The 14580-nt window shown below is 41.8% G+C and overlaps 1 protein-coding gene across 5 annotated transcripts in view; it reads right to left on the minus strand.

Annotated features, from left to right (window-relative positions):
* Positions 1-768: 768 nt before the first annotated feature.
* The window catches only part of KCNG1 (potassium voltage-gated channel modifier subfamily G member 1), a 25947-nt gene continuing 12135 nt past the window's right edge, over positions 769-14580 (minus strand). For all 5 annotated transcript variants that reach the window (XM_020984221.2, XM_020984219.2, XM_020984217.2 and 2 more), the window contains exons 2-3: positions 6860-7656; positions 769-1778 (exon numbers count right to left, since the gene is read on the minus strand). In XM_020984221.2, coding sequence (XP_020839880.1) covers positions 1008-1778; positions 6860-7624 — 1536 coding nt within the window. In that variant the 5' untranslated portion in view covers positions 7625-7656 and the 3' untranslated portion in view covers positions 769-1007. The remainder of the gene's footprint in view (positions 1779-6859; positions 7657-14580) is intronic.

The following is a 14580-nucleotide window of genomic DNA, read 5'->3' on the forward strand; positions in this document are numbered from 1 at the left end:
TATAAAGAAGCAGGTAATACATGAGTCAGTTTAAATAAGAACTTGCCTATCAATCAGGGCTGTCCAAAAATGGGCTGAGCTACCTAGGGAGGTAATGAAGTCTCCATCACAGTACAGTGTTCAAACAGAGACTGGAGGGATACTATTTAGGAATGTTGTAGATGGCATTCTGGCTTAAGGATGAACCAGGTTTACTAAGTGATCTCTGAGACCTCTTCCAGCTTAGCGCTCCTGATTCTTTCATGGTCACCAATTTCTCTTTCTTTAGGATGTTAGCTATATACCAGACCCTCACTACGCTAAATTAGACAGAAATAAAACACTGTTTAGTTAGTGGTATACAGCAACACTCCCATGTACCATTGCCCCAAATCAACATAATTTTGTAATGCCATTTAGTGCTGCTACCAAACCCCACCCAAACCCTGCTATAAACGTTGTTTGCTAAATCAAACATTTAAAACATTTTTCCTGGGCAATGCATTTTCTCCTATAACACTGCTTAAGCTGATGTGTTTTTAAAGAATTAATGAATGCTGCTAAGGAAATTATTTGTACATCCTTTGCTTTTTCCAAGAGGCACCTTTTCTGTATATAGGTTAGCCCAACAGATGCAGAAGGAATTATTTTCTTTTTCATTTTTGTCTTAGATTTCTTTAATAGTAGACACTCTAGCCTGAAATCAGATGTGTTCTTCTTGGAAATGATACCACATATAAACATTCATGGGGACACTGGTGCCTACAGGCAAATTATTTTAACATGGGCTAAAAAAGAGGAAGAAAACTCATTTCTTTATTGATGGATATGAACTACTAACTGTGGCAAAACATGGGGCCCATCCATGGCTATGTGTTGGGGAATGGCCCAAACTCCACGTGTAACCCTCCTTTTCTCTCTTGTCTCTGCAGGGACAGTGTCCACTGTTCAGCTGTCATAGACATCAGGGTGATCTCTGGGGTGACCTCACTGCTGAGGCCACTTAAGTGGTTTGGAGTTGCCTCGTTTCAGTTGTTGTCTCTTGTATCTGAGGAGGTGCTGCCAAATAAAACATTGCTGTTCTGTGACATGTTACTTAACTGTGATTTGGTTTTGATCAGGAATTGTGCCCTCCTGTACATGACCCTTTCCTGTTCCTGCTTCAGCTCCAGGTAGGAGCGGGAGAATGTGTGGAAGATGGAGGTCACAGGGAACGCCATAAGGAGGATGCCGCTAAGTATGCTGCTCAGGGCCACCACTTGGCCGGGGGTGCTCCTGGGCACCATGTCACCGTAACCCACCGTGGTCATGGTTATGACAGCCCACCAGTAGCAGGCTGGAATGCTGCTGAATTCTTGGCTATCAGCCATCTCGTTCTCAATGACATAAAGTAATGGGGCAAAGAGGGCAATGGCCACACAAAGGAACAGCAGCAAGAGCCCAAATTCCCGGGTGCACCGTCGGGCCGTGAGCCCAAGCGTCTGCAGGCCCAGAGAGTGTCTCGCCAGCCTCATGACATACAAGATCCTCAAGGCTCGCAGGATGCGGAGCACCAGGCCCACCTTGTCCAGGTAGCTGTTGCCAGAGCTAGGCTTTTTTTGGCCCACAGATGTGCTATCTACCACCAGAGTAATGTAATAAGGGAGGATGGCGATTATGTCGATCAGAGTCAGGGGGCTCCGGAGAAAGACAAACTTGCTGGGTGCTTGGATGAACCTCAGCAGGAACTCGAGGGAGAACCAGCCCACGCACACTGACTCCACAATGAAGATGTTGTAGCACATCTGGGAGCATTCACCCTGAGGAATAGAAAAGATGCTAGTGTCAGGAATAAGAGGGTAATACTCTTTGGCCTGGAAATAAAAATGAAAGCTGGGTAAGAGAAGAATATAACTGAAGTCTATGAAATAAAAGTAAAATGAATGAGAGAATGAAGTTGGACTTATTTGCTAAATACTGTAATTGCCATCTTCAAACATTTGAAGACCTGGAGACCATACGTGGCTATGTGCCAAAGGAACCTAACAGGGAAACTGGTTATACTAGAACAAACCAAAAGGACTAACTACATTAATCTACATTGTGACCTTGGGAGAATCACTTCCTTTCTCTAGGCCTCACCTCCAAAATGAGTGAGTTGGACTATATGACCTCTTTTTTTGTCATTTGGTTGTTTCGGTCACATCTGACTCTTCGTGAACCCATTTGGGGTTTTCTTGGAAAAGTTACTAGAGTGGTTTGTCATTTCCTTCTCCAAAACCACCTCTTTGGTTCCCTCCATTTCTAGATCTATGATGATAATGATGATTCTAGTTATCCTAGAAAGAGCAGCAGACTAGAGAGACATAAGATTTATAACTGGAAGGGTCTTTAGAGACCATCTAGTCTAATCCTTTCATTTTATAAATGATGAAACTCAGGCTCAGAGAAGTCAGATGATTAGTCCGAAGTCAGATGACTAGTCCAAAGTCATACAGATAGGGTTTAGTAGAGGCAGGGTTTGAACTCAGGTTCTCTGAATCCAAATCTTGTGTTCTCATCATTACACCATTCTGCCTCAAAAGACCTGGATTTGTGTCTCGACTCTGTCACTTTTTACTGTGTTACTTTGGGCAAATCACTCCAATTCAACAAGCATTTTTAAAGTACCTACTATATAGCAAAAACTGGACTATATGTTCAGGATACAAAGGCAGACATGAAAAACAGTCCCTGTACTCAAGAATTGTACATTCCACTCATTAAGCTACTTAATCTTTTTGAAACTCAATTTCCTCATCGGAAAAATAGAGATAATAATGCCTGTACTACCTCCATCACAGATGCATTGTGAAGAAAGCACTTTGTAAACCATTATTATTTTCAGTTTTTCTCCTAAGAGGCTACTATAAGACTAAAATGTAAGTATGTTTAAAAAGAGCTTTGATAAATGAGTGAGTGAAAGACCCATAATGGGATGTTTGGGAACACATCCTTAACCTTTTTAGAAATGGTGCTTTTACTAGGACATCAAAGAGGTCATGTAGCTTCCCCCCCCCACTTAATAAATTATCGAAGTAAAATATTCAATTCTAGGCATTCATTATCATATCATCAATAATGGTGATACAGGAAATTCTCAGTGGTTTACAGCTCACACTTGGGCATGACTACTTGGTGGGCCCCAGGGGGGATGGGGCAGGGCTGCTGCTGCAGCTCTGTTGGCCTCCCTGATGAGCTCACAACGTATGCTGCCAAAGGAACTAGGAGTCCCTGTGCTGCCTGAGAGAGGGAGTAGATGCCTTCCCCCCTTGGGGCTTAACTACCCAGTGTACATACTATCAGGTGGTAATTCGACTTGCTGGGAGGAGAGACATGGAAATAACTTCACAAGTTATGAAGGCTCTCAGAGATGGCCAGAATAATATAAATTCCATAAAAGAACTTGAAATTGTTTCTACCTGATGTCAAAGAAATTTATTCCTACAACGTCAGCGAGGAGGAATGTCAGCTGTCAGGCACCAGGATACGAAGTGCATCGAACTAAGGCAACGTGTTGAGGTGCATGTCAGCAGTGGGAGTTCTGCCATCGAACGCTGGCAAATCATTGCACTCCCCTCCTCTCTTTTGATGTGTTACAACACAGTGTGTGGCCAGACAGATTTTCCTGTCTTGCTGTTAGAAAATGTTAGGCTCTGCTGGTATTTAAAAAGCATAAGGACATTGAGAAAACAGCTCTATTCTCTACATTGTTCTGAGAGAAGATACATTGTGTAGTGGATCAAGGGTCTGGACACTGGGGGCAAATCCTGGTTCTGCACTTAGCTGCATGACCTCTGGCAAGTCATGTTTCCTCTAGGAGCCTCATTGGTTTCCCCAGCTATAAAATAAGGATATTTTTTGTAATGTTGTGCTCACAAGGTAGTTAGGAAAGCACCACTTAAATGACTGACATGCTTCAGAAAGTATTATTATTGCAGCAATCCTGTGATTGGTATAGGAACGTAATAGAGGGGAACTCCTGATTGACAGCTGCTCTGCAATTCTTAGTCTTACTTGGGGGAAGCTAGGTGGCACAGTGGATAGAGCACTAGCCTTCAAGTCAGGAGGACTTGAGTTCAAATTTGGCCTCAGACACTTACTAGCTGTGTGACCCTGGACAAATCCCTTAAAAAAAATTATAGTCTTAGAGAATTGCCTGGGATGTGAGAATTTTAGTGACTCGCCCAGGGTCATACAGACAATATTTGTTGGAGACCAGACTTGAACCTAGGTTTTCCTGACTTTGAGGCTGCTCTCTATCACTATGCCACACTCCCTTCCAGAATGAGTGATTTTTTTTTAAATTTATTTATTTTTAGTTTTCAACATTTACTTCCACAAGATTTTGAGTTTCTAATTTTCATCAGAATGAGTTGATTATTAATAAACATCTGAACCAAAATTAAAGGATCACAGAATATACAGTTTGAAGGGATGTTCACCAGAGCCAATACTTGGCTTTAGAAACTCTTGACACCAAAGTTAGTGCTCTTTCCATTACACCATACTGCCTCAAGGACAAATACCATTAATGTATGCTAGTTTTCACTGAGCAGAGAAGGGTATGTGTGTGTGTGTGTGTGTGTGTGTGTGTGTGTGTGTGTAGCTGATTGTGGGAGAGAGTTAAGGAAGGTAAGGGCAAGGGAAAACATGGTGGGGGGAGTATGGAAAAGTGATTGTTTTATTGCATTTGTTTGATGCTGACCCAGCTGAAAAAAAATAAAAGGATTCAAGGGGAGAAAAAAATCCCACCCCAAGTATTAATATTCAAAGCCTATCCAGTGCATCTTTAAATATATATGTATATATACATATATGTATATATGTGTGTATATATATGTATATTTTGGAGGAATGACTAAATCTAATTCCATGGTTCTTTTCCTCAAATAGAACAGGGGACATACTAGTATTCCCCTAGTGAAAACAGGGTCAATTTAATTTAGAATTAATAAGCAATGAACTAGCTCTCCAATAGTAATTATTTTATGTTTAACTAATAGTTATGTCTGTTATTATGTACACTATCTATCCAGCAAGGGTTCTTAAACCTTGTTTGTGTCATGGAAACCTTTGGCTGTCTGGTGACACTGATAGACCCCTTCTAAGAATAACATTTTTAAATGTGTAAAATAAAATATATAAGATTACAAAGGAAACTAATTACAATGATTTATAGCTATAAAAACATTTTTAAGAAAAAGTTCACAGATCCCAGGTTAAGAATTCTTGCTCTCGAGGGTCAAAAAACTCTGTGTGTGTGTGTGTGTAAATGACCACCTCCTTCTTCAAGCAGAATGTAAGCTCCTTGAGAACAAGAGTTGTTTCATTTTTGTATTTTCATATCTATTGCTAAGCATAATGCCTTGAACTGAATAGATGTTTAAGAAATTTTTTGTGGAATTGAAGTAGAGTATTTGACTTGTATTCAGAACACCAGAGTCTTGAGTCCTTTTTCTGTCACTGAGCAGGGTAACAGGGGGTGAAGTCATTTAAACCTTTTTGAGCCTCAGTTTTCTCATCTGTAAAGTGGGGACAGTAATACAGGCACACTCCCTACTTTAGAATTGTTAGAAGAAAGTTCTCTGTAACCTGTAGGAAAGAAAACACTTAATGAACTATAAAGTATTATATAAATATGGACTATTATGCATTATCCTAATTTGTATTTTAATTATACTCCTCCACTGAAGTCCTTCTCCTCCCTCCTAATAGCTAACATTTATTTATATAGCACTTTAAAATTTACAAAGTGCTTTTCATATATTATTTCATTTGAGCCTCACAACAATCCTGTGAACTAGGAGCTACTATTATCCTCATTTCAGAGAGGAGTAAACTGAAGCTGAGAAAGGTTAAGTGACGTGTATAGGTCATGTAACTAGTAACTATCTGAGGCAAGATTAAAACTCAGGTCTGACTGATTCCCAAGCCCAGTCCTCTGTGTGTGGTTGCGATTCTGGGTTCTCAAAGTACACATCAGCCAAGTAAATACCTCAGCAAGTCCTCTCAAACTGGAAAGGTTTGAGTCTAGAACTAGTGGTGGACTAAGTACTGTCCATAAGTCAGGGTAGCTAAGTTTAGAGAGGCTCATCACCAGGCCACAGGGTCATGGATTTTTTGGACATGGCAGTTCTTAACAACTACCCAATATATTGGAGAAGGGTTGTGATTTTCATCAGAGAAGGACGTGATAGATCCTAAAAATGGGGAAGGGGTGAGGGGATAAGACTTAGACAAAGTAATCAAGTGAGTTTTATTTTCTGTCCTTGACTTTAACCTAAGTACCTTGGGGTCAGGAACCACCATGTCCCATTTGTCTTCCTGTCTTCCACTCCTCCTCACCTTAGCATAGAGCATTGAACACATGCTTCATTTCCAAATGAATGAATATTCAGCTTCTACTCCAAAATGGCCTCTAGATTTTGTATTTGCTATTTAACATGTATCAAATAGGAACTAACTTCAAACTTTACTACTTGTGTGACTGTTGAGAAGTCACTTATCTTCTCTGGGATTCATTACTTTCATTTGCAGAGGGTCCTAGATTCAAATCCTAAGTCCTTTGACTTAAGTGCTACTTGTATTGCAAGTCACTTAACTTCTGTAGGCCTCAGTGTCCTCATCTGTAACATAAGGGGTTAAGTTTGATGTCCTTGAGGTCTTTTCTAGCTCTAACCATATGATTTTATGAGGGAGGTTAGAATAAAGGACTTCTGAAGTCCTGTCCAGCTCTGTGATCCTACAATGCATGAACCCATGGGATCTCCCCTGGTATATTTCCTGAGCCCCAAAGACCGAAGAGCTAGCTTCTGACTTCCCTGCAGGTAAATCTTCCCCTATACTAGAAGGAACTTACTTGTTCTTCCTCTTCCCTCAGGCTGGGCATGGTGCTGATAGACAGATTCACTGCGGTGATGGTCACAAACAGCACAGACAGGCAGGCAAACACCTTCCCTGGCAGCCCCGAATGAGGCCTCTCCACCATGTCCTGCAGCCTCTTCATGCACTGGCCCAGCCCGGTCTCCTCGGCCATCTCCCCGGGGCTCTCACTCTCCAGCAGGTCATCCTCCCTTTCATTCATCTCAGCGAACTCCTCTATCTTCTGCAAGTATCGCCGCCGGCAGCACCAGTCCAGGTTGTCCTCCTCGATGCCCCAGTACAAAAGCTCCTCCTGAAAAGAAAGGGCACACATCTCCCTGAGCAGCCGGAGCTTCCCCACCCGGAGGAAAGTCAAGATTGTCCGGAAGGCCCCAGGGTTGCGGTCGAAGAAGAACTCATTGCAGGTCACATCATAGTCATCGCAGACGTTGAGGATGTCATCAAAGTTGGTGCAGGATTTCAGCTGGCCCAGACGAGTCAGGGGAAACTCATCCAAGGTAGTCCATGGCAGCAGGTACTTGATCCCCCCCACGTTGATGATGATCTGCCTCTTGCGGTCTTCAGGTTGACTGCTTTGGTGGACATTGTCTTTGGGGTGAAGTCTCTTGGCTCTGCGGTAAAACACACCCTTGAGGGACTCAGACCGAGGAAAGAATGCATGCTGATGACTGAAGGAGGCATCAGAAGTGCAGCTCAGGGCACTGTAGTCATAATCGGAGTTTTCTCCAGGCAAGAGGGTCATTTTGGTAACTTAACATCAGCAGCAATGAAAATCTGTAATAGGAGAAGAAAGAAAAGGGTGGGTGGAATCATATCTTTCTTATAATGATCAATCTATAGGATAATCATAATAAAGCAGCATTTACCTTGCATTTTAAGGTTTATGAAGCAGTTTACATACATCATTTCATTTCATTCTCAAAATAACCCTATGAAGTAGGTGTTATTATTATTCCTATTTTACAGATGAGGAAACTGAGGGTTGGAAAGGTTAAGCAACTTCCCAGAGTCCATAGCTAGTAAGTGCCCAAGGCAGAATTTGTGCTTAAATCTTTCTGACTCCAGTTCAAATGTGGAATCCACTGTAACCCCAAGATGCCAAGATTTAGAACTAGAAGGGACCTTAGAAGCAACTGAGTCACAGGATCATAGATCTGGAACTGGAAAGGACCTCAGAGGCCATCTAGTGCAACCCTTCCATTTTACAGATGAGGAGACAGAGACCCAGGACTAAGGTCATACAAGCAACAGATATGGGATTTAAATCTATCAGTCTTCTGACTACAGCATTACTGCCTCTCAATCAATCAACATGCTTTAACTCAGTACCTAATGTGTATCAAAGAGTAGCTAGGTGGTGCAGTGGATAGAGCATTGGGCCTGGAGTAAGGAGGACCTGAGTTTGAAACCAGCCTGACACTTACTAGCTGTGTAACCCTGGGCAAGTCACTTAATCCTGTTTGCCTCAGTTTCCTCATATGTAAAATGAGCTGGAGAAGGAAATGGCAAACCACTCCAGAATCTTTGCCAACATAACCCCAAATGGGGTCATGAAGAGTCAGACATGACTGAACAACTGAACAACAATAATGAAAAGAAAAATTACCACTGAAAGACTTTGGTGTTCTGTTCAGCATAATGGATAATCATGACTTCAGAATACTAAGGATGAGTCACACTTCCCCACCTCTTAGCAGTGGGGTGATGGACTAGAGAGGTGAAGAACAAAACATACATTTTCAGATGCAGTCAATGTGATGAGCTGTTTTGTTTTCTGATTTGTTACAAAAGGAGGACTTTATTTTTGGAGAGGGAGGAGGAAGTTGGTGGGTAGTGACCACGATGGAAAAAAAAAAAGGAAGGAAAAAGAGCATCAATGAAACAGTAAAAAATTCGCAGAGTTAGAAGCAAGTTCAGAAGGGGACACATATAAGGAGGGCAGTGTTCATAGTACTGTGTTAAATTTAATGAACATGAAAAAAGAGATTTTACATAACAGAAATGTAATTTCATACATGATCCTCTTTGTACTTTAAAATGTTTGATAGTTAAGTTCATGAATAAAAAAGAAAATTTAAAAGATTTCATCCCTTTGTCCTTGCAGCCTTCTCACCCTAAAGCATCCCTCTGCCCTTGGGGTTGGGTCCTTTTCCCCACTGGTGAGTTCTTGCCAGAACTTCCATTTTAAGGAAGGGCCCCAGGTCAGCCATCTTTCGCCCTTCAGAGTCACCTTGGCTTGTATTCTCACTCTCTGAACTTTGGCACTATGTCTACCCCACCTCCCATTTCTTTTTTGGTGTTATCTTCGCCCCGTAGAATGCAGAGTTTCTCTTTGCTTATATTTATATCTTCAGCAGTCAGCACAGTGCCAGACACACAGTAAGCACTTAATAAATGCCTGACTCATGTTACTAAAGGGGATGGTACTTGAGTTGAGCTTTGAAGTCCACTAGGGACTCTAAAAGGTCAATGTGAGGAAAGACTACATTCTAGGCATGGGAGACAGCCAGTACAAAGGTGCAGAAAGAGGAGATTAGTTATTGAGTATGAAGGAGAGCTAGTACGTAAGATCAGTGACACTGTAGACTGTGAGAAGCAGAACAATGAAAAATAAGACTTGAAAGGTGGTTTTTATTTATGCATCCAATTATTCATTCATTTGCCCAAACTATAAGGACTATTTTGGAGATTCAACTGTATGTGACCTTGAACCACAAAATCTTAGTGCAAAAGGTTACCTAGAATGTGGGAGCTGAAAGGGACCTTAGACTATAGAAGGTAGACTGTGGGAGCTAGAAGGAATCTTACAACAGAGAATATAACTGGGAGATTCTTAGTGCACAGGATATTAAATCTGGAAAGTACTTAAACATGGCACCATGAGATGAAAAGGGCTGAAGGACACAAATAGACCATTAGAACCTGAAGAACTGTTACGCAGGAGCTCTTAACTTTTTCTATGTCTTGGGCCCTTTTGGCAGTTTAGTGAAGCCCATGAATTCCTCAGAATAATGTTTTTAAAAGTATAAAATAACATACACAGGATCACAAAGGAAGCCAATTTTATTCAAATGGTTATCTATTTATTATCTATCTATCTATCTATCTATCTATCTATCTATCTATCTAGCTAGCTAGCTAGCTAGCTAGCTAGCTAGCTATCTAAAGTTGACAGTCGCTATAGAAGTCAAGAGTTTCTATGATCCAAGAGCCCCTTTTAGTTCAAATACTCTAGTCCAGGGGTGGGGAACCTGTGGCCTCGAGGCCACATGTGGCCTGCTGGGTCCCAAGTGCAGCCCTTTGATTGAATCCAGACTTTACAGAACAAATCCCCTTAATAAAAAGGATTTGTTCTTTAAAACTTGGACTCAGTCAAAAGGCCACACCCAAGGACCTAGAAGGCTACATGTGGTCTTGAGGCTGAAGGTTCCCCACCCTTGGTTCTTAGGATCCCAGTTCCAAGCTGGAAGGGCTTGCAACCCTCTTATTTTATAAGAATGTGAAATCTAGGGACCAAGGAGATTAAGTGATTTGCCCAAGGCCACATCTGTAGTAAGTATCAGAGCTGGCATTTGAACCGACGCCCTCAAACTCCAGGTCCTCCCATACTTTTCCCACTGTACCATGCGTGATGGTTTATCTTCTTCTAGATGACATAATCTAAATCTTTCATTTTGCACATAAAGAAACCGAGGCCCAGAGAAGTCACTACCCCAAGATCATACAACTGGGATTACTGAGCAACAGAAATAAAACCTGTGCCTGTTTGAACGCACCCTCTCCACATATTTGAGAAGCATAATCATTATCAGCAAATAATCCAGCTAGAGAATGCAAGCTTACAGAACCAGAACTAGGGATAGGCGGCTGCCAAAGGCTCATAATGAGAGGGAAGGGGAGGGCACCAGAAGAAGAGAATGCTTTTAACGAGCCTGTTCAAATCTCAGTGGCTCCGTGATCTTCACCTGTCCTAGTGCTCATTCCCCTGGTGCAGGTGTGCCTCAGGCACATCTTCTCATCATACCCAGTTCTAGTCATACTTATTTATAGAGGTCCTCCACAGAAGAGAGGACTTGGCAGGGTCTTCCTCTGGTTCTCTGAAATTCTCAAGTGTAGAGTTCAGTACCCAGGTTGCCCCTTTATTTGCTGCTGTTATTCAGTTGTTTCAGTCATGTCTGACTCTTTGTGACCCCCTTTGGGGTTTTCATGGCAGAGATACTGGAGTGGTTTGCCATTTCCTTCTCCAGCTCATTTGACAGATGAGGAAACTGAGACAAATGGGGTTAAGTGACTTGCCCAGGGTCACACAGCTAGTAAGTGTCTGAGGCTGGATTTGAACTCAGGAAGATGAACTTCAGGCCCAGTACTCTGTCCACTGGGCCACCTAGATGACCTACCCATTTATTATCTATCCTTTTTGTTATTTTTAAAAAATATGCATTTATTTTTAATGCTAGGAAATTCAAGTTTCCATGGCTAGTAGGTATTGTCTTGGAGAAGTCAAATGGCAAGAATTCCAAAGAAGGCTCTGGGTATCCAGGGGAAGCAAAGTGGTCCCAAAGCATGGAGAGGGTCCTGGCTCTGGCAGCAGAGGATCTGAGTTGAAATCTTGCTTTAGATACTTAACTACCTCTGTGAATTTAGGCAGGTAATTTAAACTCCCTGGACCAGAGGTGACTCACCTGTAAAATGAAAGTTGGACTATATGATTTCTGAGGTCCCTTCTAGCCCAAGATCTGTCAATTAGTGAAAGTAACACATGGGGGGGTGGGGAGGATGGGGGGGTAGAGAGGGTGGTGTGATGGGGGGTAGAAGGTAGTGCAATTTTCCAACCTCATTTAGGGGCTTATGAATGCCTTGTCCTGATGTCACTGGAGAGAAACCTGTTTGCTCAGGGCAACCAAAGACCCCAAATAGTGGGTGAGTTTCTAGAGGAAGAACAAAAATGTAAAACCTTTTATTTCCTTCTTGGGTGCCTTGTGGAAACAAGTTCTACAATACCATAAGAATGAAAAGAGAGATTCAGCACAGGAATGCCTCACAGTGTGGAACAGCTTTGTTCCCAAAGCTGTATGTAAATCCAATAATATGTCACCTGTGCAAGAGGAAACTTCCTATTTCAATGATTGTGAATCCATTCAAAAATGGATTAGCTGTCCCATGAATTACCTTTTGTGAAAGCTGGATTTCCAGTGAAAAAGAATATTGAATTTTAAGTCAATGAACCCGAGTTTCAGTCTTGGACCTGCTCATAACGCTTATGTGACCTCAAGCTCCTCTTGGCCTGTTTCCTCCTCTGTGAATGTTCGTTCCAATAGTTGAACTCTAAAATTCTTTCAAACTTTATATTCTATAACAGACAAACTCTTTTTATGGAGATAATACTTGTGAAGCACTTAGCACACTGCCTGGCACATAGTAGGTACTTGAGAAATGTTTATTCCTTTCCCTTCCCCTTTCCAGGTTAAGTTTCTTTTAAAAAGATAGTTGTAACTGAATTGAAAATTGGTTTAGATACTAGCTCTGATGCTTACTACCTGTGTGACCTTGGGCAAGTCACTTCCTTTCCTCTGTGCCTTATTTTCCTTATCTGTAACATCAGGAAGTTGGACTAGATAGGCTCTAAAATCTTTCTAGCTCTAGATTTATGATCTTGTGATCCTATGAATACTGACTTTTCAGCAAGTGTTTTTAACTTCATATAAAAATGGTAACCAGAACTTTGGTGACACAATCAGGATTCTATGGGGAAAGTATGAGGACAATCACATTCTATGCTTTACATCAACAATGCTTCTTTTCAGATCTAGAACAATTTTTCCTTTGCCATTACAGAAAGGAGAAAAATGCTGTTTTTGTTAATAAGGACGGTGACAGAGGCAAATGAACATTGTTCTGTCTTTATAGCCAGTGAAAGAACTCTTAGGAAATACCAGAATGATAATCACCTCTTCCTTCTCAGACTCATACTGCTTTAACCCTTCTGGATTTCCTTCCAGCAGATGGTTTCCCCAATTAGATATTTCCCATTTCTTTCCATCACAGGCACATCCCTGTCATAAATTAGAGCATTGTCATCCTCTATGAAAAGTTATCCTGTCTGGGCAGACAATTTAATATGGAAGAAAAGTCACGCTCATTCCTGGCCACCAGCTCACCAAGGGAAGATACATATTTTATACTTCAGTTTTCCAGCACAAGGCTCCCCAGAGACGGTGAAAGACTGTAATTTGCTAAATGAGGTTGGGGAGCTAATTCTTTTTAGCTCACAATTCAACTGATGTCCAGTGCATCCATGTGGGAATTAGATTTTGTTTCATCTCTGAAGTGAAGTTTAACTAGACAAACTCATTATTTGCAATGTCAATTCTCTTGTACCAGAATTAAAAATTCTCTACACATTAAAATAGCTACTTCAACCCAGCCTGATACCAAGACCAAAGTCTCTCCTTAGTTACCACTAAAGTACCAATCTTAATGAGCCCCTAAAGTATCTGTCCTTGGGCTCTTGCTGGAGTTGGGCCTCACTTATGAAGGTGAAAGAGAGATTAGAGATGGGGGTGGAGCAAAGGTTATGGGTGTGTTGTCTTTAGGAATTAGGGAAGGTATGGAGCGCAGGAGTGAGTGAGTGAGAGGAGGTTTTCCTGACTAGGGGAATAAAGGGAGATGGACAGGCATGGGTGGGACTAGGTAAAGGTAAAATTTGGTCAAGAGAGTTGGAAGTAAGGCATCTGAATCTAATGTTGAAAGTGATGGTTGGTCAAGGGAGGATCTTTCCAGGAAGGAGTTGATGGGATTATGTTGGTAGGTGACAAAATGTTAATGGTGGGGTTCAGCCTTTGTATTGATTTGGAAAAAAGAGAGGTTATGGTTTACTAATCAGAGAGATACATTCTGATTAATGCAGGGTAATGTACTCTAATTAATGCAGGGTGGAAACTGTGGAGCCCAAGTGCCCCTACAGAAGTTTGTGAGACTTAGGTCCTGGAGAGAAAAAAATCTGTCTTGGAAAGAGTGGTGGACTTAGTCAGAAGATAGGGATTTCAGCTTTTTACTAGTTATATGGCCAAACAGGTCACTTTACCTCAATGAAATTCACTTTGTTCATCTGTAAAATGGGGTAATCATATTTGTACTATCTTTGTGTGACAAAGTTCCTGCCCTCCCTCCGGCCCCCCATACAAAGCTATGCCTCAGACCCCTGAGAAAGCTGTCTCAGAGGATAGGTCAAATTTTTTTTTTGACGTGCATGGTTAGGATAGTATATTTTATATATGAAAATCTTGGCCTGTGATGCCAGTATAAAACAGCCATCAACTCTCAAATAGGGCTTCCTATCTCCCTGATCCAAGGACAGACTTATTATCCTGTTATTCTACTCTTTACCCTGGGAAAATCATCTTCTTTATGTCACTTCCATCTCCTACCTCCCACAACCAACTTTAAAATAATTTGTGAGTGAACAGTCAATCCAGGCCTGCCAGGAAGAGTTGAGCCTTGAGAGACACATGGGCAGGGCCCTGCGGTGGGGAGAGAACTGCTGGTGGATTGGTGCTGAGGTATACTCAAGGGTACTCAGCTCCACTTGGAGCCCAGTCGTGGGGCTCCAGCAGTCAGCGAGAGCTGAGCCCCCTGCTTCTCAGGCTCAGCACATGCTATGGAACACAGTTCTGGTAGTAGCAAATGACACATTTTCAT

Source organism: Phascolarctos cinereus, unplaced genomic scaffold (assembly GCF_003287225.1).
Source record: "Phascolarctos cinereus isolate Bilbo 61053 unplaced genomic scaffold, phaCin_HiC Scaffold_2;HRSCAF=192, whole genome shotgun sequence".
NCBI classification, from domain to species: domain Eukaryota; kingdom Metazoa; phylum Chordata; class Mammalia; order Diprotodontia; family Phascolarctidae; genus Phascolarctos; species Phascolarctos cinereus.